The 26696-nt window shown below is 45.3% G+C and overlaps 1 protein-coding gene across 1 annotated transcript in view; it reads right to left on the minus strand.

Moving 5' to 3' along the window:
- Positions 1 to 20775, minus strand: part of LOC136636661 (two pore channel protein 1-like) — a 29964-nt gene extending 9189 nt beyond the window's left edge. Inside the window, exons 1-12 of the mRNA XM_066611855.1 lie at positions 20690 to 20775; positions 14321 to 14406; positions 13053 to 13167; positions 11288 to 11416; positions 10078 to 10194; positions 6120 to 6238; positions 4317 to 4418; positions 3945 to 4071; positions 2768 to 2969; positions 2067 to 2211; positions 1739 to 1924; positions 1210 to 1274 (exon numbers count right to left, since the gene is read on the minus strand). Coding sequence (XP_066467952.1) covers positions 1210 to 1274; positions 1739 to 1924; positions 2067 to 2211; positions 2768 to 2969; positions 3945 to 4071; positions 4317 to 4418; positions 6120 to 6238; positions 10078 to 10194; positions 11288 to 11416; positions 13053 to 13167; positions 14321 to 14406; positions 20690 to 20710 — 1414 coding nt within the window. The 5' untranslated portion in view covers positions 20711 to 20775. The remainder of the gene's footprint in view (positions 1 to 1209; positions 1275 to 1738; positions 1925 to 2066; positions 2212 to 2767; positions 2970 to 3944; positions 4072 to 4316; positions 4419 to 6119; positions 6239 to 10077; positions 10195 to 11287; positions 11417 to 13052; positions 13168 to 14320; positions 14407 to 20689) is intronic.
- Between the last annotated feature and the right edge of the window lie 5921 nt (positions 20776 to 26696).

Consider the following 26696-nt stretch of genomic DNA (forward strand, 5'->3'; position numbering starts at 1 on the left):
CCAGGGGACATCCACTAAAATTGAGTGTTGGGAGAGTTAGGACAGACAAAAGAAAATATTTCTTTACTCAGCATGTGGTTGGTCTGTAGAACTCCTTGGCACAGGATGTGGTGACGGCAACTGGCTTGGGCACCTTTAAAAGGGGATTGGACAAGTTTCTGGAGGAAAAATCTATTATGGGTTACAGGAAAAATCCATTATGGGTTACAAGCCATGATGTGTATGTGCCACCTCCTGATTTTAGAAATGGGCTATGTCAGAAGGCCAGATGCAAGGGAGGGCACCAGGATGCAGGTCTCTTGTTATCTGGTGTGCTCCCTGGGGCATTTGGTGGGCTGCTATGAGATACAGGAAGCTGGACTAGATGGGCCTATGACCTGATCCAGTGGGGCTGTTCTTATGTTCAAGGGGGTTCTTGCCTTACAATTGGCTGGAGAAACCTAGGAAGGGGGAGGAGGCAGGGAAGTGGGGAGAGGAGTTCATTACAATCATGTTTTCCACCACATGGCATGGCTCCATTGTTACTTGGGGAGAGGAATCCTCATTGAATGACTTGCTATAGTGGGACTACGTCTGCCGATTGGGTTGTCCTGGTAAGCCTCACAGTTGCTGTGCATAATGCTCCTCCCTCTTACCACTTCCTTCTCCACTCTCACAGAGTCCCTCCTACCCCCTCCTGCCTTATTTACAGATGGGACAGGACATCAGGGGAGCATTGAAGGAGAACTCCAACATACACAACCCCCCAGCAGCAGCTCAGTTTTATCCACAACTGGGTTTTTTTTTTTAAAGGGGGCAACTTGACTCCTTTGGAGTCTTGAACGGACAACTCAGCAACTCTGAAAGTGCCCCTGTTATGACTTGTTTTCAAGTTGAGTCACAGGGGAGGGAACTCTAGACTCAACTCAGGCTGTGCTGAACTTTCCCATCCCTGTCTGCAGCCATTATTCCAATTTCTATGAACTCAAAACCACAGCTAAAAATCAGTTTCAGAATCACTCTTTCTCCCCCAAATGGAGATTCAAAGCAGCTTATGAAAATCATAAAATGTAAGCAGTAAGGCCAACAAACAATCTAAAAGTCTCATGAAAAGCCAAAGCAGAAAACCAGCAACTACTTTGGAGAGTACTCTGTTTAAAGAACCAGGTGGAAAACCACACTTGCTATCTACTTTTCCCAATAGACGAGATCCAAATATACATATCTTACCTGATTTAAGTGTAGTATTGAGTACAGTTGCTATTAAGGCAGCAATAATGATAGATGTATCAAACCTAGGTAGTAAAGGAGAGCAAAGTACAATGAGATGGCACTACTTAAAGGCACCTGCTTTATTTTAGAGGGCCCTTGCCAGAAAAAGTAGGTTTACATGGGGTAGAAAAAATGGTGGATCATAAGGATATGTCCTTAACCCATGCTTGCCCGGCCCACAGGTGTACACATTTGGTCCCTGTTGCATATATGCAACATTGGGCAGAAATGGCTTAAGCCAGTTGGGATCGAGTTCTGCATCTCTGGATGCCTTCTGGCCTTTGGAAAAAAAAGACTGGATTTACATATTATCTGGCTGGCTTGTGCACGGAAATTCCAGTCAGTGCTCACTTTCATTATCTGTCCATCACTTTATTCTGCCAAGTAGCTCAAACACTGTTAATGCATCAAGATTCCATAGTGAATATTCAGAACATCTGGACACAAGACAAAATTCTTGTTTCTTCAAGGAGAAGGCTGTACTTACCAGTTCCAGAACTGGCTTCTTGCAAAGAAGGTCCTGGGTTCATATGTGTAAAGTTTCAGGAGAATCTCAACTATATATAGACAAAGAAACACCCATTCTGCATAGGAAATAAGTGGATTTTTCTCATCCAGTGCAATGAAGACTGCATTGATTAGTATGATTATGTCATACACCCAAACAAATCCCCTGCAGGGGGGAAAAAAAAAGTTGATCAGAAACAGTCACCTTTCAGACATAGTTCACTCTGAAACCCAAGAATGCTAGTCAACCGAGCATATGGCTAGTGGAAGTATTCCACTAGTGGCCCTGAAACAGCAGCTAGACTTACTTGTGCTGAACCATACTACGTATGAACAAGCTGGGAGCCGAGTTGTACATGTGGGGAAGCCAGACCTCTAAGGGATGGCTGCGGAGCTTCATTGTAATCACCTGTATGTTCAGGAGATCAGCCAGACGTACAAAAGATTTTTTGTCTACAATACACAAAAGCATAGGAGACTCATTCAGAAGTTATGCAGGTCAATATTAAGATCTTTTGCAGATAAAGCAAAGCAACTGCTTTCTACTATTAAGGACACAATAGCTGACTGTGTTACTGGGTATATGCGAGAACTACTGCTTGCTGCAGTTTAACCTATGTGCTTTGGTTGAATCTCTCATCCTATGATCCTGCCTGGGATCTAAGGGGTGGTCATGAACACCACTAACAGTGCATTTCAACTTTTCAGCATTTCATGCATATTTCAGCAAAATTAGATGGCAGAATGGACTGGGGTCATCTCAAGACTGTAAGTGTGGGGGCAGGGCAGGGGGAAGGGAGACCAACATTCTGAAATGGTTCAACATAAATGCTCCTTGCACATAGAAAACAGCAGAGGTTCAAGCTGAAAACCACAGAAGGAGGGTTGCATTTTCAATCTCCAGTTGCATTTTCAGACACAACTGCCTTTTGTTCCTTCTGCCCATCAGTTCTGGCAAGCTTTTCTTCCGCCCACATGGCTCAGGGGACCTCAATTTCCTGCCACTCACCCACATAGCCTTTCTGTTCTTCATCACATATCCTTAACAAGAGCTCGCGATGGGATGCGCTGATATCAGGCGCCACCAGTTTTACCAGGCGCTTCCACTGATCTTCTTTGACCACAAATTCTTCTCCTTCTTTGACCTTCATGAGGTTGAAGGCTTCTATCATCTTGCGACGTTTCATGTAGGCGAGTTTGCGGATCTCGTTCTAGGGAGCATTATACAGTTCTCACTTATAAGTTGGAATTGCAACGTTTAAAAAGTTTACAGGGTGGCTAAACAATATGCTTCAAAGCTAGGGGACAGTGTAGGGGGTGCCTGGAGAGGTCTGGCTAGGCCAGTGTTTCGAATTTGACACCTGGAGCAGTTTTTTCCCCACAGATCCAAAAAGGCCATCTCACTCAACAGATGTACTTCCTTGATAAGTGCTTTTAACTAAATGCATGCATCTTCCTTACTGACGCATGACAGTCCAGTTAATATTGCCAGGCTCATCCCCGCTGCCCCCGCTTTGCCCCATTAGACAATGTTGCAGAATAGGTCCGTGCTTTCTGAGCAGCGGTGAGGCTTCTGTAATACAGGAATCCTGGTGACGAATGCATACTCTCATCATCCCACACCAAAGTCATTACTCACTGTAGGATAGTACTCCAATGGTGTTCTAATTTTTCACCTTAATAAAACCTCCAAGATACCACCCATAGCATTATTCGTTTGAGGGAATTGTTCTGCAAGCCCAGAATTACAGAGAAAAAAGCAGCATATGCTAGTCTAGCAGCAAAGAACTGTGGGTTGCGTCCCAAGGGAAGGGAGAAAATTCTGTTCTGCTGTGTTACTCCAGCCCCAACACAAAAGCTAGGCAATGTGCACACGAACACAAAAATAAGGAGCATTCAAACTACAGCTAAGAGAAAACTGAAAAGGAAATGAAACCGATCATCTTGTAGCAAAGTCACACCCCCCCCCCCATCAATGACAAGTAAGTTCTTGGAAATCCTGAAGACTTGTTGCCTTATGTTGGAGAACACAGCATGGGGTACATTTTTTGTGGTTCACCATCAGCACCAAAAGCAATAATATATCAGCTATGCCTCACTTATCTGAAGTAGCAGCTCCCAATGCAACTGCTAGGCCCACTACTACTGCCTGAAAGATGAACACCTCCCTTCCATGCTGAAGTTACCTTTAAGTTTTTTCTATAGTTGTTATACACAACAGCCAAGAACACCGACATGAAGATGTAAGTGTTGATGATCACGTAGGTTACGAAAAACAGGCAGTACCACCAGTTGAAATCATAAGCTGGCATCCTAAGCAAGAAATAGTGTTCTTTAAAAATCAAACATCCCACAATGGTTGCATACATAAGGGTCAGGTTGCTCCACAACAAAAAAACATAGCATGACAAGACAGAGTACAGAACTCATGGCAGCAAAAAAGTAATCAAGCACCAACTGCATTTTCCAGAGTGAGGAGGGATGGCCTTCATGCCAATTTGTCTCACTTTATACCAGAAGATGACAATATTCAAGTGTGGAGGGAGGTGCATACGTACATGACATCAGGGCTGTTTGCTGTTGTCACCAGCACATACATGTCAAACACAATTTCAAGGTAATTCGTAAAATATGGAAATCCTTCCACAGTCTTCAGATTCCTAAAAAGTGAAGATGACAAATTACCAAACAATCAAGGCAATCCTCATTGTGCTCAGGAGGTTTTTTTAGCCAGAGGACCACTCCAAGGGTGGATTTCCATAGCTGTATCACTACAGCAAGATACGCAGAGGCAAAAAGAATTGTCAAGGTACCCCCTTCTTATACTTCCCAAATTATAGTACAGTTTGGCCCTAATTGCCACAGAAACCCAAGAACACACAAGGATACATTTTGTGTCAAGTGTAATTACAGACTTAGCTCTACTCATGTGTAGGAGCTCACAAGTCCACAATTTATATCAGGACTGTGTCACAGTAGTAGACTATTTAATTCTTATCTCCATGCCATTTACCTACTGAAAGTCACTACTACAAAGCAGTAATATAACCCCAGAATTATATATACATAGGTGAGACCTTGGTATCCACTGATTTGACTTAACCACTGATAATGAGGTCCACCTTTAAATGCCTTGTACCAAGGGAAGAAACACTAAAATCTGATTTCCAACCTTTGCACTGTTTAATAATTATAATTTCATTCCATTAGATCGCATTATTCATCTCATCTAGTGGCTGAATGCAGTATAGTGTCTATACCAATGCATTCTGGGGCAACAACAGAGGAGCAAGAAACCTGGAAGTGTGTCTCTAAAACTATTTTTCCACTGATTTGGCATCCACTGATTTTTTTAATCCATTAGGGGTTCCAGGATGGAACCTCAGTGGATAACTAGGCATCACCTGTATACCGCTGTTAAGAGATAATTTTCAGCAGAAAAGCAGCAGAGAGGTAAAGGGTTAGACTCTATTGCTACACTGCAGCTCTGATCCAAATCATGGTCTCCCACAATGCCAACACATGTGTAAACAAACCCAAGTCTAACTAGAAATGGAGCAATCTGCTGTCATTTAAAATTTAAATTTAAAAAACAAGTTAGGATTCAAACTACAGGGGAAAGATTACCAACATTCCCCTACTGCTGCAGTTTGATGACCCCCTCTACTTGCCAACAGCCCATGGGGTCCAATAGCCCTATTAAGTGGATATAGAACCAGGCCCTTCATGTTGCACATGTGGCCTGCCTGTCCTTCAGAATATCTATCACCTTTGAACGTTCACTTTGTATCTCTGTCCAGGTTGTACTGAAGACAGGTACCTCAATCACTCCCCATCCTAATTATGCTACTGACAAACTTATTTCAGACCCATTTTATTTCCCTCTATCTGCCTTGTTAATATTTTATGGATAATCAAAATCTGAAAGAGTTTAAGGAATAATTTGTAATGTTCTCTCTGAGACAGTATTGGCTTTTTGTCCATTGTTTAGAGAAGTGTTTCTCAAACTATGGGTTGGGACCCAGTAGGTGAGTCGTGACCCGACTTCAGGTGGGTCACCATCCATTTCAATATTTTATTTTTAATATATTGAACTTGATGCTACCATGGCATGTTACTGCATTGGGGAAATATTCCAGATCTGTACTTTTAACATGCTACTCTGAATATGCTTTTAACAGTGATAGTAAATGGGACTTACTCCTGGGTAAGATGTAGTTAGGATTGCAGCCTAGGATTGATAATTTTCCTGCTTGATGATATCACTTTCAGTGGCTCCTGACAGATTCTCTAACCAGTGGTTCTCAAACTTTTAGCACTAGAACCCACTTTTTAGAATGAGAATCTGATAGCAATTTTACCTGTCCCCAAATAGCTTCAAGGCCATGAGAGAAAACATCAGGACACTGAACATGAACAGGAGGAAGACGTAGGTGATCTCTGGCAGAGTATTCCGGATGCTTCGAAATGCTCGTCGAATCTGTCAAGGAGAAACAGGAACTTGTTAGGAGTATATGTTAACAGCCACTCTCTCATTTCACACCATGGTTCCCATCATCAATCATCATCATCATCATCATCATCATGTGGTTCCTGTTGGAGTTGATGCAACTCTGTCTGCTGTCCAGAGGGGGCAGGATGCTGTCCAAAAGGGGTCAAGCTATGGCCCAGTGACTCTACTCTTTTTTACTCTTTTGTGACCCTTGTGGGGGTGTGGCCCTAACACTTTATCCTTCCCTTCTCCTCTGAGCACTTCCTCTCTTGTACTGTGACCACCGACCTGTTAAGATGGAACACAGCAGGGCTCCGATGCCCACGCCATCTTGAGCACATGGCATGCAGGGCGAGGCAGCTCTAGGGCCTTGCTATCTACACTCAATGGAACTGTAAGTAAATAACTTCTTTTTTGCAACTTTAACAAGCCATTGCCTCTGTCTTTTTTCATTGAATAGCAGTCAGCCAGGTGAGGGAGGTTCTCTGGGGTGATACCCAAAAGAGGGGGTTCGCTGCTTAAGCTACTCTGCTTCCCTCCAAAAGAGGAAACTACTTTTAATTTCCTCCAACAGTTCCCACATCAGTAAGCATACCTATGTATTTTATCCTTAACTGGGTATCACAATTATGGTGTATCCCCCTTCTCAGAGTGGAGGATTTTTCAAGAATAGATTGGGGGGCAGGGCTGTAGCTAGAGGGGGGCCAGGTTACTCCCTGCAAAAGTAACACATTATCACTGGGCAGTTATGCACACAATGGACCTTCATGCCCCACTTGCGAAGTTACCAAGGCAACTAGTAATCTACTACTGGAAATGAAGTGCTAGCTGTTGGTATGATCTGGCAAGGCAGGAAGAGTGAAAGAGTATGTTCTGTTGTGGAAGAGGTGCAGGTTACGCCTGGGATTCTTGCCTTGCTCACCAACCAGCAATACTTGAAGCTGCTCAAGGTCACAAAACCTGAAAATGTTTAAAAGTGCCATTATCTAGTTTTTATCTGTCCTGCTGAAGGGGATCTGGCAGCAAGTCAGACCCAGTTAAACATGCTTAGCTGAAGTGGTGCAGTGTATCTTGCAGTTGTTTCCATGTAAAAAACCCATCATACCTTCTGAGAGATGGTACATTTTTCACATGGGGTGCAATTTTTGCATGCAACTTGCACATGCGAGTCCCTCATTTCAAAAGCCACAAACCCAAAACTCAAAGCCAAGGCAATACAGCCTCCATGTGAAGAAATAATCCCCCACCATGTAGAAGTCCAACCACTTGATTAAGGGCCCAATCCTATACGTATCTAGTGCCAGCGCTGAGCCCTAGCACTGGTGCTGGGTGCCATAAAGTACATTTACGGCACCTGGAGAGTAAGAAGCACCAGCACTGGGCCCACACCAGTCTGGTGGCTGAGTTCAGCAACAGCAAGAAGACGACATGCTACCATGGGGGTAAGTGAGACTGCTGGACAGCGGTGCGGACTCTAGGAGCAGAGGGGAGGCTGGAACAGGAGGGTGGGCAGGGGGAGAAATTGGGGTAGGACAGGCGGAGCCCTGCTCTGCTGGATCCTGAACTCCATGCTGGGCTGGAAGGCCTGACACAGAGGCCCTCATGATGCACGAGTAAAATAACCAGTGCAGACATGCGAAGACCCATTGCTAGGGCTTTCCTTGGAGGAAAGGGACAGAATTCCCCAGGAGACTCCTGATGGCTTCCTGGAGTCTGCTGGATAAGCGGTAGCCACTTTGGCGCTGCTGCTTCAGCAGGCTCCAGGAAGCATAGGACTGGGCTGTAAGTTAGACCACTGAAATGAGTGACAGATACGTAGCCTGATTAACCTTGTAATTGCGGGATGGAAAGCCACCATAGTTCTTCCTTGTAGCTAAAGCATGTAGCATGTTTGGGTTTGGAGCAAGTCTATGCTATACACTCAAACCAAAATTTTATCCTGGCTAGAGGGGATCAGAGAGGAAGGAGAAGATTATTCAAGTCACTCCCTCGCACATGCAATCTCAATACTTCTACAATGAAAAGGGAGTAGGATGTATGTGGTCCTGCTCCAATTGCAGGGGAAGGGGGGTGATAACCTGGCTCAGATGGTTTATCCAGACCAATCCTATCATGGGGAGTATGGTTGTCCAAGGTCCAAGCTACAGAGCCACCACCACTAGCATGTTGCTACAGACTTTGGTTCTCAAGAGTATTAGCCATGCAGCACTTTTGGGGTTAATAACCATTTGCTACAAATATTTATATACTGCCTCTCAACAAAAATATTTCACAGAGTGGTTTACACAGCAAAACAAATCATTGAATGGTTCCCTGTCCGCCAGGAGCACACAGTATAGAAAGAGACTATGGCATTTCAGGGTTAAAATGGCTACTTTTGAGAAGCTATTCAACAGGAAACCAGTATGAACCTAAAGATTTCAGTACTCCTACTGTTGCAGTACTGGTCCACTGCAGTGGCTGCAACTCTAGTAAACTTAACCCTGAAACTACAAACACACATGTTATCTTGATCATTAGTAATTTTGAAGGATCTCTGCCAAAAAAGGAATGCCAACTTCAATTCTCAGGCTCAGTAAGGGGGTAACAATTGCACTGGGCAACAAGCTGTAGGGGGGCAACAAGCTGAGCTTGCCACTAGTGGTCAAAATTGTGAAAACCTTGGTATGTACAAATACCACCGTCATGTTCTAAGTCATTGGAAAGATAATGAAATGAATCAGACTGCATTGGAATATCTGTACTTTATCAAAAGTTATGGCCAATTAACCAGAAAATGACAACACAACTGCCTAATGGAACAAAAAGTGAATTTTCTTAACTCAAAACTGACCTATGTGACTGATTGCTCTGAGAGCCAATGACATATTATGTTATTGATATGATACAATGAAGAGTAACTGTCCTTCACTCCAGCATAGTGTCTCTAACAATAAAGGCCACACTTTTTATTTATTTAATTAAATTTGTTTTGTTGTGGGGGCGGCTACAAAATTTTCTTTTGACCCCAGGTAGCAGATAGATGCCCAGGAGGTGAGTTTTCCCTCAGTTTTCACTTTTTTAAAAGCCTGGGTGTGACATCACTTCCGGGGCATCATTTTGAGCTCTGCACCAGGCTACATAATCATTAGCTATGCCACTGCACAGACTCTTTTGGCAAGAAGCCACAACACCACCAACACCAGTTTTCAGGATAGCAGGCATGCCCCAAAAGACACAACAATTAGTACTGACAATGGACTCCCAGTTTTACACTAAATCAGAAAAGAAACATGTGATGGAGACCGCCCCTCAAGGATTCCATTTCAGACAGTCTAGTCAGAGCTCCAGGCTTAGATTGAACATGATGCAGAGAGAACAAGCACCATGAACTAGCTTGTACTTCTGTTCCCCAGCATGTCAGTTGCATCCAAAATCTCTCCAAGCAGGAGAGATGAAGAGCATTTTATCCACATTCCAAGCAGGAGATTACATGCACCAGAACATTTAGAAGGCACCCAGGTTTTCCATGTCCACCTCTTTTCACATCTGAAGCAAATCAGACTAGAACTGAGAATCCACCACATGAGGAATTTCTAGTACCCTCCCACTGTATTGTTCTGTTCTGTTTTCAGAGACCAAAAGAAGTCTTACCTCATGCTTCAGCTTTCCCAAAGCCAGGTCAGGCTTAAGCCTGCCCATTTGCATAAAGAGAAGAAAAAACAGAAGTTGGATAAGAAAGACAAAAGGTGAAACAAGGATATAAAACTATTAAGCAGTTAAAGTTACATAGCCACATTTCAGAGGGATTGTCTAGTCATGGAAATGAACCCACATTCATCTCTTACCTGGCGACTTTCTGCAAAGTTTATTAAGAAGATAGGTCGCAGGGGCCTTGACCACCGGACACTGCGAATGCTTGATATTCTAAGAGCTCCATAGATAATCAAGTCAACCAAAGTCACCTGGGAGGAAAAAAGAAGAAGACACCCCACTGAAATTCAACTACTACTACAATAGACTGAACACTGCAGAAACCCAGACTCAACTGCTTGGTGGTCACTCATTCTCGGTTCCCTTTATTGCCTACATAACCAGCATATCATTGGCATGTCAGATGCATCATGATTCCACAATCTGCTCACCTTCTACCATGCCCTCACACCAGAAGCAGATCCAGTGTTGGTGTTTGGGATGGCCATGAGCCCCAAATCCAGGTCAAACAGGGGTGGGCCTGGGCTCCTGGTTGACCTTTGGCCTCTGTGGTCAAAGTTCGCTGGGCATATAAACCTGCTGTCCTGCCTGGATTTGGATCTCAGGTCTACCTGCCAGGTAGACCTGGGCTCCTGGTTGAACTTGGCCTCCGTGGCAGTGGTTTGCTGGGTGGGTAGAACTGGGTTCCTGCCTGGACTTGGAGCCCACCGGCTGAGTAGACTTGGGATCCCATTCCAGCCAATCTTGCCAGTGTGCCGCCCAGTAGATGTTCCCTGGTGCCCAATTTTGTTCCCTGCCCCAGCAGGTGCCCTTCCCTGCTGGCACAACAGTTTTGGGGGGACATGCCCCCATGGCCCCCTCCCAGATCTGCCTCTGCTTGCCACAGTTTTAAGAAGCCAGCTGTAGACTCCTTAAAACAGGAGGCATAGAAGGTTTAATTGAAGCATAATAGAAGTGTAACTCTGAACATGGCTCTCTAAGATGGTTGCCCATGTATTTCCACAGGGAATGGAATATACAGGAGGTTTAAATGGATGTTAATGCAATGCACACAAAGCCTGATTTTGTTGATTGATTTTTCCACGCTCAGATAAGCCTTTGTTACAGAATAATAGTTACACTGTACTCAAGCAGGCTATTAAAAAATACACATGCAAAACATGGACTTGCAACAGACATTCATGTACTCCAAGCGCTACTTTCATCCAGTTATCCTTTATGCAAGACAGCATGCAGCATTGACAAATAAGAGACTTAAGGTGGAATACAGAACACTCCATCAAGCTACTGCTCATTCTGCAACAGTGCAAGGATTGCTCGAGGAGGCCAGAAATTGAAACCAACCAGTATTGTTATCATGATGCAGATATTCTTTGCATCTTTCCAGAACACATCTCGAGGAGTAACTTTTGCAAAGTGGATGAGTCTTCCAAAGAACACCAAGAGACATAAGACTTCAACCAGCGAGGTAACCTGTTCAAGTGGAAAGTGAATGAAGTTTAAACCAATAAGCAAGACACAGCATTCTGGGATTTGAGGTGCTGAGTCCAAGCAAACACAGTGCCTAGTCTATCTGCAACAAGGTAGATTCTTCTTGGGGAAACTGAAGAAGCAGGAGCAGAGCTGGGCACCCCCCCCCCCCGCCTATTTCTTGAGGTGACCACCCAAATGATTGGTGTCCAGATTGCCAAGATACTACCTTCTGGGCAATGGGAGTTTTTCCATAGTGCTCTTCCCCTTCAATAAAATTTGTTTCCAAAAATTCAGTTCTTTCCCCCAACCAAACTGTTTAAGAGATTGCATTCTGCCATGACACTCAAGTCTACCCTTATGAAAGGAACTCAAATATAGAACACAATGAGCCCTTTTGCTGTACAAGTGAGCTTAAGATGTGCTTGGGAAGGACATTCCAGCAATTATATTCTTGCAAAGAAGCCAAAACTGCTCTGATAAAGCAGGTTGCTCACCAGAAACAGTTCTGGGTGGGGAGAGGCAATTGCTCTTTAATACAGATATGTCCATAGCTTTTTCTAATGTCACCTGATCATAAAAAAGGTTGTCCCATTCTAGAAGCAGGTCAATTTAACTGATAGTCACAAGAGCTCTAAAAGGCTACATTTTGTACAATTAGATTTTGGGTTCAAGGCATATGATCAGCATATTTTTCCAAAACCCCTTTATGTAACTATTGGGTCTGGGAAGTTGCTTTTAAAGGCAGATGGGACTGAACAAATTATCAGATTCTACTAAGGACCAGTAGGGTAAGCAACAGGCCCTCTGTGCAAATATTTCAGTGGCCCAACTTGCATGAAAAGGTGCTTCCAGAAGGTGGTTAGATATCCCACACCTGAGCCAAAGGGAAATGTGCTTAGAGGCCACTTTGAATGATTCTGAATCCCCCCTTCCCCTGGAATCAACCCCATGTGGAAAGAGGTATGCACGTCTTAATCTCATCTTCGTATATCCAGCACAATTTTCTTTAACCATGTTATGGGATTAAGGCCCAAACCTTAATCAACTTTCCAACGCTGGTATAGCAGTGCGAATGGGACGTGTGCCGCATTCTGCACTTGGATGGCACTCACGAAGGCCTCCTCAAAGTAAGGGAATGTTTGTTCCCTTACCTAAGAGCTGCATTGCCCTTACATAGGTGATGGAAAGTGGGTTAGGATTGCGCCCTAAGTGAGTTCTCCAGAAACAGAATGAATTAGTTACCTCAATCACTCCCCATCCTAATTAAGTTACTGACAAACTGGTATTTCATAGCCATCTATTTCCCTCTGCCTGACTTGTTAATATTTTATTAATAATCAAAATCTGCAAGAGTAAGGAATAATTGAATATTTTCTCTCTGTATGAGAAAGTCTTGACTTTTTGTCCATCGTTTAAAGAGCGTGATAGCAATTTTTACCTTTCCCAAATAACTTCAAGAACACACAAGTGCAAGGAAATTTTCAGGGAGCAAATGCTGGGGGGAGATCAAGTATCATCTGAGTTGACCCTGGCCTTATGTTACTTATTGTGCCTATGAGGGTATCTTCAATTGCATACAGACTAATTCCAGTCCGATGCTGCAGACAACTACTCATGAGCTTGTCCACATGCTTACCAAGAATGGCAGTGGGTACACAGCAGGTTCTTCAAACAAGGCAAGAGCAAGGTCTACAAAAATAAAGAAGTAGGTGGCTGCTTGCATAGTCCAATGGTTATAAAGATAGTAAAGCCTGGGAAGACAAGTCATAAAAGCGGTTGAGACACATTCATGAAACAACAACTTGGTACAAGCAAAGTTTAACAGCAGTGGCTGCAGCACAGAGAACCTAGCCCATTCCAAACAAATCTCATAAGTTTTCGGAAGTGGCAAGAGATGCAATGTCCAGTGGCTCTACCTTGATGGCAACTAGAGATTCTCCTCCCAAGTTGGAAATGAAATTGGCATTTGTTGGAGGATCCTCAGAAGTTGTTTTTTAGACCAGTATAGAATCAGACACTAGACATACTTCCCAAATTTAAGAAAGCTATTACAAGGGAGATCAAGAAACCACATATCAACACCCAAGAGCCAGCCCCACCGAGTAGGTTTACAGGAAAATCCGATGCAACACTACTCAGAAATAAATTCCATTGTGTTCAGAGGCGGATAGAAGCAGGTTCATTTTAATGAAACTTCTGAATAGACCTGCAGAGGACTGTGCTGTTAATCGCTCAATGGAGTTATTTCAGTACTGTCCCAGAGACTTGAAACAGATGCATCAGTTTCATCCTAAGAGTACCCTAGTACTTCAGCACAAGGAGCACTGTAGAATTAGGGAACAAGGGATGCACTGAACACCTTTAGCTAGACCAAGGTTCTTGCAGATAAAGTGCTGCTCAAACTCCATCAACAATGTAAAATACTCGGAAAAAACCATCTGGGCAACACACATTAGACATGTTTGTTGTTGTTGGCAACCTTCAGTCTCAAAAGACTATGGTATCGCGCTCTGAATGGTGGTTCTGGCATGTTCACATGTAGACATGTTCACACGTACACAAACATGAAGTCTCATCTTATGTGGTATGATACTAAAGCATAATTGCTTCACCAGCTATTAAACCTCAATTTTAACAGCACCAATGAGTAGTAGCCAGGCACAGGATTCCAGCCCAGACAACACTGGTTTGAAACTACAGTATAGTAAGCCACAAGCCCCATTTCATTCAAGAAGTGCCTGCCTGCACACCCAATTGAAGGACAAAGCAATTAGTCCCTTTATTTAGGATCAAACATGACTGTTCAGCTTGAGGAATGAATGAGTCCCAAAAATGTGCATAACATTGTGGCACTTGGTACTAGTCATCTAAACCGTCAGTACAACCCAATACTATGCCATTTACCTGACTGCTTGTGGCAAGGTCTCAAATGGAATGTTTCTGTTGTACTGGGCATCGTAGACATATGCTGCTGCCAGGAGAAGGTCCTGCTGACAATAAGGAAAGAAGTTAAATTGCTACATACTCCATTTGAAAGTTGACTCTTCCAAGTAGAACATTTTGACTACTGTTCCCCTTCTACATATACTGGTCATATCTTTCCCTTTATGGGGTATTGTTTTCCTGTGCGCACACACATGGCCAAAGGCACAGCTCTATGGCTTGGCAGGAAAAGGGAGGCACAGGGGAAGGTTTAACAAATGCTACAACTCTAGGGAAGGGCAATGAAAAACAAAAATAGATGGCTCCTTAGGGAACAATCCTAACCAGGTCTACTCAGGAGTAAGTCCTATTTTGTTTAATGGGGCTTATGCTCAGGAAAGTGTGGTTAGGATTGCAGCCTTTGCCATCTATACAGTTAGGCCCTCAACATAAGCCATTACTAGAGAGAGGAAATCCCCCAAAGAGAAAGGAGGCACACAACAGCATCAGGACGGGGAGGGGGGGAGAGAGGGGGAAAGGGATGTGCAGAAATCAGGAAGGTTACCCAGCAGCAGCTGGGGCTGGAAAACTGGAAATTCTGCTGCAGCAGAAGTGGAGGAAAGCTGAAGAAAAGAGGAAGGCTCTCCAGGTCATGGCAGTGGCTGAATTATGGCTCTCTATAGCCTGAGCCAAGGTCTATAGCAGTGGTATTCAGACTGGGGCATTCTGATGCCCCAGCCTGAGGGCCCTGGCCTCTGTCCCCTTAAGGGGCAGGGGGGAAGGTAGCTAATGGGGCTGCAGGGATTGGGATGTACTCACCAGTCCCTGCAGCAACCTTCCAGGGTGCAGGGAGCCCTGCGCGAGTATCTGCAGGGCTCCCCAGCATGCAGAAAATGAAAGTGGAGCGATTCTGGTTCAGCAAAACCAGAAGTGGAGCGCGATCGCTCTACTTTCACTTCAAAGCGGCTGGGGAGCCCTGCAGGCGCTCGTGCAGGGCTCCCTGTACCCTAGGATGGCTGCTGCAGGGACTGGCGAGTGCATCCCAGTCCCTGCAGCCCCCCTGAGCAGTGCGATCCTGGGGATCACGTTGCTGCCTCCCTCCCTCCCCCGCAAAGACTTAGTGGCTCTCAAACTCTCCACTGAGAACCACTGGCCTATAGGCAAGGAGTATACCGCTTAGTAGAGGAATCCCTACTGAAGATCACACCTGGATGAGTAGAAATACTGCACAAAGGCTTGCTAGGAGGTGTGCTTAGCACACAGTAGAAACCCTATTAAATGCAACAGGATTTATTCTCAAGACTATATGCACAGGATCTGGCTGCAAGGATGGCCAGGTTTCAGGTGGCAAGAGCTCCATTCCTTCTTAAGACTACCATGGAAATTAAAAAGAAAAACCATGCACTGCACCATTAAGCTTGAGCAGGTAAGCAACAAACATTGTCTCTTCAGGCCATAATCCAAGAAGCATGTGCTCTCCAAGTTCAGAGGGCAGACAGAAAAGCGTTTTGTGTTAGCACTGACCCCCGTACACCAATAAGGGCTATGCAATACAACAAGGTCAGGGATTATTTTAACTGCTCGGTTTAGTTATTAAGATGTAATGATTAATTTTTAAGAATTCTTTAGTGGCCTTGTAAGGAAGGAGACATGTTGATAAGTGGCTCTGCAGCACAGGAGGTAATCCTGCATATATTTATAGTTTCAGAGGAAGAAGCAAATATCCATCCACGCACTTTTTAGCATAATAATGGGTCAGCCTCTAGGAATGTTTTTAACATAGCTGTCAATGTACTCCAAGGTATGCCTGGCAAAGCACATTACTAGTAGCAAAGAGGGGTCAGAGTAGTTCATGCGTATTTGACAATGTATGGTTCTGAGCCATTAGCAAAGGTACCACCCCTATAGCACAGAATAGGCACATACCTACTTGTTCTTTGTGGCAGGCCAATTTCATTGTGGGGGGGGGGGGAAGCTGGCTTGAAGTGTCAGCCTACGGCTAGTTGCCTCTGGGAAAATTCCTTCAGCCCCAGCAAATATGATGCTAGAGGCACATGCTGAATTATACAGTCAACCTAGAATATAGCTCTGAACATAAACCTACTCTAGCTGAATGACTAGAAAAACATGGCTTTGATCTGCAAAACCTGGGTTCAAAGTCTCAGATCTCATACCAACTCATTACATGGCCTTAACAGTATTTCTCAGCTTTAGTTCCACCATCTGCATGAGGACAGAATAGCAGCAACTGCCATACCGGATGCTTAAAAAGGCAAATATTTAGACAGGTATCCCAGTGGCCCCTGATTTACCCAAGTTAGTCCTAATTTCCCCATTATCAATACTAGTCCTTGTTAATCCACTGTCCCAGTATTGTCTTTGGGAATGTTAGGGGCATCCTTTCAAGGTTTTGTCAGCATTCATGCTGATCAAGGCCATAGTTGATCCTTGCTCCCTTCTTCTCATGAGCCATCCACTACTCTTAGCAGGAGCATACAGAATAAGAACAATTTTCATGGTTGGGAGCTTTGTAGTGTCAGAAACTCTGGCAGCAATAACAAGGCAACCAACAAAGCAGCCAACAATATTGCTCCAGGCAAGCAACATTGTTAAGGTCAAACACTCCAAAATGCCAGCTCTGGAACAATCTCCAGCAAGAGACAAGACTTTGTTGCAACAAAGTGATATTTCATACAGCCGGACTAACCCAAGTGCAAGTGGGCAGAATTAAACAAGCCCCACTTTATGCCTATTCAGTATTACAAAGATGTCCATTATGGCCTAGAGGATGAAAGAAGAGAAAGAAAAGAAAAAAGACCAAAAGCTCCAGACACCTTTCTTCAGAGCTGAACTATAACTGGGTTTGAGCCCCAACGCAACAATTGCTGTAACACATCACGCATTGCCTTCAGTGCTACAGTCCTGGACAAACATACTTTCTCCTGATCTCCCACATGCACTCATTCCTACAGCACTATCATGACCTCTTAGTGGCACGCCTGACGCAGCCACCAGGCTAACCCTGAGCATTTGTGTCACCTCTGTTCCCAACGCCTTTTCAAACTCCAAAGCCCACAGCTCAAGTCCTTAACCCCCAGGCTCCCAGGAACAAGATCCAAGTTTCAACAGGACTTTTATTCACATTCATCCCTTGTCACTCTTGCCTCTGTGTCTCACTTCCCTTGCTAATACACACAGCCAGCCAGCCACCACTTTTCTTCCAAGACACAACTCAGAGCAGCTTACTCAGAGTTCCCAAGCATTCTCCCAGCCAGGAGAGACATCAAACTCTGACACCTTCAGATCACACTCGGGTAAGCTTAAGCTCTAAATGATGTTAGAAATACAGACTTGTCCTTGCTTAAGTTACCCTCTAGATTACTATATAAGTTGCTGTCACTCTAATATTAATAAATAGCCCATTCCTTTAGATTAGGGGTCTCCATACCGCAGCCCAGGGGCCAGATGCAGCCCGCGGCAAGCCTCTATCCAGCCCGCAGCCAGCCTTTTGTCCCCTGAGAGCCTCTGGCCCACTCAACCGAACACAACTGGAGCTGTGCTCTGGTTGTGTCTGGAGGGTGTTCTGAGAGCCAGAGAGGTTGGATTAATGAGCCCATTCATTCATTCATTCATTCACTCACTCATCTAAGTTCCATCTCTAATTTATTTATATTAATTTTAGATTTAAATTTTTTTTCCAGACCTCAAACTTCACCAGATATTTGATGCAGCCCTCTGGCCAAAAAGTTTGGAGACCCCTGCTTTAGACCAGTGGTTCTCACACTTTTTAGCACCAGGACCCGCTTTTTAGAATGAGAATCTGTCAGGACCCACCAGAAGTGATGTCATGACCAGACGTGACATCCTCAAGCAGGAATTTTTTTACAATCCTAGCCTGCAATTCTACCCACACTTACCAGGAGTAAGTCCCATTGACTATCATTGTCAAAAGAATATACATAGTAGCCTGTTCAAAGTACAGATCTGTAACATTTCCCCAAATGCAGTCACATACCATGGCAGCATCAAGTCTAATATATTAAAAATAAAATATTAAAATGAATGGGGACCCACCTGAAATTGGCTTGCGACCCACCTAGTGGGTCCTGACCCACAATTTGAGAAACACTGCTTTAGACAAGTGTTAGAGCAACTGTTACTGCAGAAAAATGAAACATTGTGTGCAAGATCTGTCTTGAGGACTTAAGTCAAAAGTAAAAGTAAAAACAAACAAAATAACTTAAACCAATGAGGTCATCAAGACAGGGCCATCAGCTGATGAGCCATCAGGGCCAAGACAGCCATCAGCAACTTATGCCAGCATTCTAGGCTCCTGAAAGTTACTTGTTTTACAGGGTTAACAAATGGCCTTTTTCATAAAGGCCGGCCATCAGTTCCAGTCCCCAAGGTTAGGAAAATCCACTGACATAAGGCAGCAGCTCTTCAAGTTGAGAAGCAACATTCTGGAGTTTGTCCAAGGCAGTTCCTTGTCTTTTCTTACAATGGCTTCCCACAGTCTTGGTCTGTCACCAAAGTTACACTGGAAAAAATGGTATTAACAACTCCCAAGAAGTACAACATGGCCTGGACAACACATGGAATGAAGTGGTGGCAGGAAGTACTGTTTCAGCCTGCAGGTGGGAATGGCGACACTTTCCCTTCCCCACATCAACTCACAACAAACTGAAATCAAAGCAAGGAACAGAAAGGCAGAGAAGTTCTAGCCCTGATTTATCTGCAAAGGGTGTAGGTTTCTGATACAAAGTGCTAAAAAAAGTACACCCCACCTGCAGTTTGCAGTACTACAGTCCCGTCTACCATTGCCAGATTCTATTGCTTCATTTTGCTGTACAGGTAGACACAACTGCTATTTGCACCCCAGACTGCACATGGACCAAGGTGACAGCATTTCTAGCCCACAAGGCTCACAAGCCCCAAACAAACGGAGTGCCTTGGATTCATGGAAAAAGACAACCATGAAAATACCCTTTACCTGGATTGTCAAAAACAAGAGTTTCTAATCACTGGGACAAAACAAGGGAATTATTCTCCTTAAGGGCAACAGGACTGCAGGACCTCAAAGTCAACTTTGTTGCAATACTACCTTCCACAGCACTTCCTCTTTCAAATCAGGACTTTGTGGATGAAGCTCCTTCCTCTGCCCTTGTAGCATCTTTTAGCATCAAGAAGAGATCTAGAGAAGTATTCTTCAACCTTGGGGTGGACAGTGGGCCCCCACCCTCATGCATGCATGCATGCTTTATTTATTTATTTATGGGAGTCATGGCACAAAAAAGGTTGAAGACCACTGATCTAGAGCACAAAATGAGAACACATTGTAGCCCTGAAAAAAAACAGATCTCCCCACCCCAACAGCTGCACTCCCATACTCGCCAGAAGAGGGCAGAAGAGCCAGCTTGCAGGCAATTGGGGCAATTTTGCCTGTTGGGCCCACACATGGTGGGGATATCGCTCTACCCTTCTGCCCACCGCTGCTTCCAATTGGCCTGAAATTGGTACCATGCATGTGCACCTTGCTCGTTCCCTGTCCTCTCATCTCCAGCACCATCCTCTATGCCTCTTGCTCCAGAGAAGGCTGATGTGGACAGGGGCAACGAGGGGTGAGAGAGTCAAGAAGCACTGTAGGCTGGGCATGTGTTCCTTCCCTCCCAGGTGCCTATTCTACACAACCACTAAAGGTACAGGAGTCCTATCCACCTGCACAGAAGTAACAGATTTTATTTTCTTGGTCTGGCTAAAAAATTCAAGAGCTAAAAAAATTAGTAGAGAGACCTCCGCAAAAGCATTTCCAATTGGGCCCCGCAGCTCCTAAGGCCAGCCCTGGAGGGCAGTCTCAAGTCACTTTGCCACCAGAAGCCAGATGTGGCACCAGGGAAGGCACTCAGCTTTGCCCAAGCTACGCATATACCCCAGAATGCCTGCGCTCTAGATTCCCCCTGAGCGTGCCAAAGCAGTAGAGAAGTCCTGCACTCAGCCCCAACCAGAGCCGCCCACCAGCCAGGGGTGAAGCCCGCCTGCTACTATCCCCCTTGCTGGAGCTGGAGCTACAAGGCACCAGCCAGCGAAGGGCTCGCGGCAAGAAGCCGAGCGCCTTCCTCCCGACACGCTGCTGTTCAGAGAGCAGAGCGGGCGGCGGCGGCATCCCTCCCTCCCGATGCCAGGGCACAGCGGTCCTTGGGGGGCTCCCTATGCGAGCCAAACCACTGCGGTGGGTGGGAGACCCAGCAGGGCCTGCAGCACAGCATCCGAGGAGCAAGGCTGGAACTGGGCTGCCTGCAGTGCGCCCTTCTTCCCAGCCAGCCCAGGACGGGTCCCTCCCGCCCCAGTCACCTCCTGCGCGGGCTCGCCCATGGCTATGGCGGCGTTGCTGCTGGAGAATTCGGTGCTTGGCGGAGCCCCGCTCGCCTCTGCCCATCCCCGGGTTCCATCCCCCCGCAGCCCCGCCGAGGAGCTTTAAGCCCCGCTCGCACGTGACTCTGGGCAGCGGAAACAGCTCCCCGCCCGGCGGTGGGGAGCGGGGCGAGGGCCGGGGCAGGCCAGGCGGAGGGACCGATCCGCTCCCGACCGGGGAAGGCAGGAGGCGGTCAAGGGGTTACTGGGGCGGGCGCCGCCGTCCGGGTCGTCGAAGCTGCAAAGCAGGCTTGCCTGCAGCCCCGTCTTCTGCCTGTTTGCTCGGACTTGCCCTCCCTAAGTTCACTGAGACTAACAGCACAAGCCTATCCATCTCTACTCAGAAGTAAGTCCCATTAGAGTCAATAGGGCTTACTCCTAGGTAAGTGTAGGATTCCAGCCTGAGTGCAATCCTATCCATGTCTACTCAGAAGTAAGTGCCACTAGAGTCAATGGGGCTTACTCCTAGGTAAGTGTAAGATTCCAGCCTGAGTGCAATCCTATGCATGTCTACTCAGAAGTAAGTCCCATTAGAGTCAATTTAGCTTACTCCCAGGAAAGTGTGCATAGGATTGTAGCCTTACTCCCCCATTAAATCTATGGGACTGTAGCCCAATCATACACATTTACTCAGAGTTGACCTGTGGAGTTCAATGAGTTTTATTCCCATGGGTATATATTAGGGCTGCAACTTTTACACCGTGATCTGTGTTTGCTCAGAAATAAGTCCTAGAGCCCAATCCTGTGCAGATCTACTCAGAAGTAAGTTGCATTATAGTCAATGAGGCTTACTCCCAGGAGTGCGTTCAAAGGATTGGGCTCCTAATGAATTAGGTAGGACTTACTCCAAAATTACTATGTGAATGAAACCTTAATCAGTTTGATGATCAATCAAAACCAACTTTAATTAACTGAAAAGGTGCAACCAGTTAATTGGGCAACATAATTTAAGCAAATTTCTAAAAAGGGTTACTCAAAAGTAAGCCCTACTAAGTTCAAAGGGGCTTCGGCTGCAATCCTATACACACTTTCCTGGGAGTAAGTCTTATTGAGCATAATGGGATTTACTTATGAGTAGAAATGCATAGAATTGGGCTGTTCATCCCTAGTATGTGTGTTTAGGATTGCAGCCTATGGCTACAATCCTGTACACACTTTACTGGTAGTAAGCCCCATTGGACATAAAGGAACTTCTGAGTAAACATGCATAGAATTGTGCTGTAAGACACTTAAGTGGAAGCAAGACTTATTCAACTCAATAGGACTTACTGCAGAGTAGACACACATATAATTGCACTTAAAATGTTTATAAAATTGCTGAAGGTGAGCATTATCTTACCAGGCATTTCCCCTTCACTCTCATTCAGGAAGGAATGCCTGTTATTCAGTGCAAGTTCATGCATATAAACTCCGAGTAGTAAGATCTACTGTGCCTAGTGAGGGAGAAGACAGGCATGTAACAGAAACACACAAGCCACATCAGGGCAAGGGTTTGATAGCAACTTTCCAGAACTGATGCAACTGTGCCAATGGGGCATATGCTGATTTTTGTGTGAGTTGGCTCAGCAGGCACTAGCGCTGTGGTTTGTGGTCACACTTAGGGGAAAGGTATGATGAAGAAGCGAGAAAGCACTGCAGGCATGGTGGTCCTTGCATAGTGGAGGGACTGGTGGCTCTAGATATAGCATCAGTGGGTAGCCGAGCAATTCATAAGCAATGGGCAACAGCAAGCAAGCAAAGAGCATGTACAAGGGGTCTGTGACCAGCATAGAGGCTATTGAGAGTGAACAAAACAAGGACCTCTCCTTTGTCTCTTGATGGTCCATATCCAGCTCAAGATGGATGCCTCTGTTTGACATCCTGCAGAGGGTGCAAAAGAGCATTCCCTGCTCAGGAGGAATGTGCCTTAATATCAAACCACTCTGGATTGAATTTGGCCACAAACTTGGTGAGAGAAGCTAAAGTTGAAGGCACCTCATTTGTGTCATTAATTTCAAAGTCAGGAATCTTGCAGGATGTGTCTTATTTACTGGTTTAACAGCCCAATCCTATCCATGCTTTCCTGGGAGAAAGCCCCATGGACTCTAATGGCACTTACTTCTGAGTAGACATGCCTAGGATTGGGCTCTCAACCTGTTAACTAAGCAAGATACTGCCAGGCATGGAATTTCCAAAAAAGAAAGGCAGTGCTTCTAAGCCAGCTAGCTAGAGTGAGGAATGGGGGTAGTTTGTTTGTTTATTAGATTTGTAATTCACCTTTCTCCCTGAAAGGCACCCAAGGTGGGTAGTTGCTCAGAACAACAAAATTTTTGCCTTTCCATAAGGCCTGTGGGACTTGAAGCTTCCACATCATTAGGCCCAGATCATGTGACTGGTCTGGGTCATACTCACCTGGCATGGCAAGTTGAGCATGGCCCAGCACCACACACAGATAAAGTAGTTCAGGTACTGCATCTGTCTGCCTTATGTATCATGGCAGCTCATGCCCAGCCAAGGGCTTCTCCCTTCTCCACTGAAGCCCACAAAGAGTGAGGCTATAGAGAGACTCTGAGCCCTGGCAGCAGAGAAGCTCCTCCACCCACCCTGCAGTCAGCAGAGAAGCAACTAGGGTGGGGAGAAGGTAACCCAATCTACTTTTAAAAGGGCAGTGGGCATGATTCAGTCAAAGTTTTTATTTCACAGACTCAAAGATGGAGCAGCACCTGAAAGAGAAACACACTAGGGAGTATGCTGCCTCTCAGCAATGCTCTTGTCCCTTTGCAAGTTGCTAGCCAGCCAGCCAGCCAGCCAGCCAGCCAAGTAGGAGGTATCAGTGAGGTCTGGCTGTATCAGTTCACTGTCTGTCGTGGAGTCTGCAAAGCAACACAAGACCAATCTGGGACAAATAAGTTAGCAGCACCACAAGGAAACATCTGGGATCACACTGGTCACTGCTGCCAAGCATGCTGTGAGCTTCCCTTGTGGTCTGCACAACTGACCATGTGGATGATCCTACATCCTCTTCCACTGTTTGGCTAGCTGCCTGTAGAAAGCAAAGGAAACACAGAGAAAGTGGCAGGACACAAATAGCACCATCAGCAAGACATAGTCTCTGGATTGGATTGCATACTCAGTGTCTGTGAGGGAGGGTGTCGCTACGTGGTGCACAAGCAGCAGTACCCTTGGGGGGTGAGAGCATGCTGTTTCAGAGCATTCCCTTTCCCTCCCTTGAAGGGGTCTTCAGTGGGACTCTGTGAGAAATGATCCCATCTGGCAATTTTGCAGTTCTGAAAACTTCAAGGGCTTCAGATGCATTTCAGTGCCAGCAGTGGTAGTAGCTGGGGTACCTGGAATTCACGAAGAGAGAGCAGGTACTTACTAAATGGTGTGCAAAAGGAAGAGATAAGTAACACAATTTATAACAAAGACATATTTGACAATACTGAAGGGTCTTGGGGAGAGGTACAGACAGAGGAGGTGACAGGAGTTGAGGTATTCCAGAGTTTTTCTCTTCCCCATTGTTTTTATGGATTTATCAGTTCCTATATCAGCTTTGACATTGGGGTAGCATTGCACCCACATTTTGGGCATATCTGGAGGGGATTTACAATATGGCATACATTGGCTTCTCCCCATCTTGTCCTCATTCTTTGCACAGCATCCTGTTTTGGTGTTTATATCAGCTGCAGTTGTGTGACAGTGAAGATATATCAGCATAGCATTGGGTCAGCATCTGAGATAACAGAATAATAAAGTGGAAGGTACTCATAAGATCATCCAGTCCAACTTCCTGCCTGCAGTAGGCAATTTTCCTAAAGCAACTCCAGGAGGTGCCTGTTGAGCCTCTGCTTGAAAATCTCCAGTGAGGGAGAATCCACTACCTCCCTTGGAAATTGTTTCCACTGCCAAATTGCCCTTACTGTTAAGAATTCCTTCAATCAGAATCTCCTCTCTTGCAGTCTGAACCCATTTGATCTAGTTCTACTCAGAGGCAGTGGAGAAAAAATTTGTTCCTTCTTCTATATGACAGCCCCTCAAGTCGTTGATATTTTGCAAATCAGATATGTCTGGCAGTGAAACTTGGGTGGCAACAGCAGTACTTTGGCCGCTTAAGTACAGTTATGGCAATATCTGCAGACATACACTATGGCTGCAATCCTAACCAGTCTTTCCTGAGAGTAAACCCCATTGAATAAAATAGGACTTACTTCTGAGTAGACCTGATTAGGATTGTGCCCTATATTTCTCAAAATGCCATTTTTAAACTATAGAATTGGGCTGTCTGGCTATGTGTACAAATACAGAAAGTAACATAAAGTCAAATATTAGTACTGTAGTTTCCTTATGTGAGGCAGTCCGGTCTGACCCTGAGCTTCGTAGTTGTGAGACTTCACATGTGTTGGGGAAACAGATCTATGTGTTTATAACTCTCACTGGCCAGTGTGAATTGTATAGCTGCTTTCCAGGCAATCTCTGTAGCTGTGCCTGTAAGAACTGCTTGTTGTACAGGAAGCAGCAGCTGAAGCTTTTCATAGTCTGGGGAACAACACTGTACCCTGCTAATTGCTGCAGAGCTGATCAGCCTTAAGAGCACAGCTACAGAAGCTGATTGAAAAGCTGGCCTTCAGTTAATGCCTGACTTCAGCTTTTTGTTTTGAAAAAGTGCTTTTGCCATTGGTGGGCTTTGGCATGCAGGAAAAGGAAGTTTGGTGTTCCAGTTAGCTTAATATTGTTTCTCTAAGCAGTGCCCCAGGAATGCTGAGGAAGCATTTCTCTGATCTGGAACATGCATAGGAGAATTCTACATAGGAAGAATATAATAAAGTTCATTCAGCTGTGTTTAGAGAATTAAAAAATTCATTAACTATTCATCTACCATGAGCCCCTTCCTGTTCTTATTAATACTAACATAAATTGAGAAAATAAGTCTTGTGGTACTTTTAGGTTAAAAGCACATATTTAATGCACATTAAAACTCACATTAAGAATTTTAATGCACACATTAAAGCACCTTTCCTGGTAACTGAGGCACTTTTCAGTTGGTGCTCCTCTTATATTTGGCAGGGAGAGTAACTGCCCCTCTTTAGTTCAGCAGTGTCTTTTCTAGTGCTGTTTGCTGGCCACTGGTGGTCCTGGCTACCCTGCTGCCCCAGGGCTGTGGGATAAAGTGCCGCCCCCTGACCTGAAGTAATTGTGGTGACATCATCACATCACCGCAATTACTTCCAGTATTATGATGTTGCTCTGAGAACCACCCCTTTTTTTCTCCCTTTTTCAAAGAGGAGAAAGAGGGTAGCCCTCAAATTGGTGTGGTCCAGAATCACTCCAATAGTGGCTACGAGCTCGCAGCAACTATTGGTGCTATTCCGCACTGATGTGAGGGCTGCCCCCATCTTTAAAAAAGGGAGAATAAGGGGCAGCCCTCAGAGTGGCACAAATTTTTTTAAAATCGAAAGAAGCCAGAAGCGCTGTTGGCTTCTCTTTTTAAAAAAGTGAAAAAGGGGTGGCAGGGAGGGCAGTGGATGGTGCTACCATCCCCAAAGATGTGCTGCCCAGGGGCACCTGTCCCCCTTGACCCCCTCCAGGTATGCAAGTGTTACTGGTATTCTTCTGCATTTTTTTTTTTTAGATTGTGAAACCTTTTGGGCAGCAGTTCCTAAGTGTTAGGACCTGTGCATGCAGCTCCTGGAAGTGCCTGGCAATGACATCATGCCTTCTGGGTTCAGAGACATAGTACACCACTTCAGTGGTCAGGAGGAGGTCAGGGTGGGCAGGAGGGCTTTCCCCAGTGCATGGTTTTTGTGCGCTGGAGCTCTTCCTGCTGTGCCAAGCCTCCGACTGCTGTTTGGAGTCTACCGGGTGAGGCAGTGCCTCCCCACTTCTGGTGAGGTCCTTTGAAAGGCACCGCTGCTGTGCGAGGCACCCAAGCACCCACAATCCACACGCTCTGCGAGGGAGGGAGCGCAGA

Source organism: Tiliqua scincoides, chromosome 1 (genome assembly GCF_035046505.1).
Source record: "Tiliqua scincoides isolate rTilSci1 chromosome 1, rTilSci1.hap2, whole genome shotgun sequence".
NCBI classification, from domain to species: Eukaryota; Metazoa; Chordata; class Lepidosauria; order Squamata; family Scincidae; genus Tiliqua; species Tiliqua scincoides.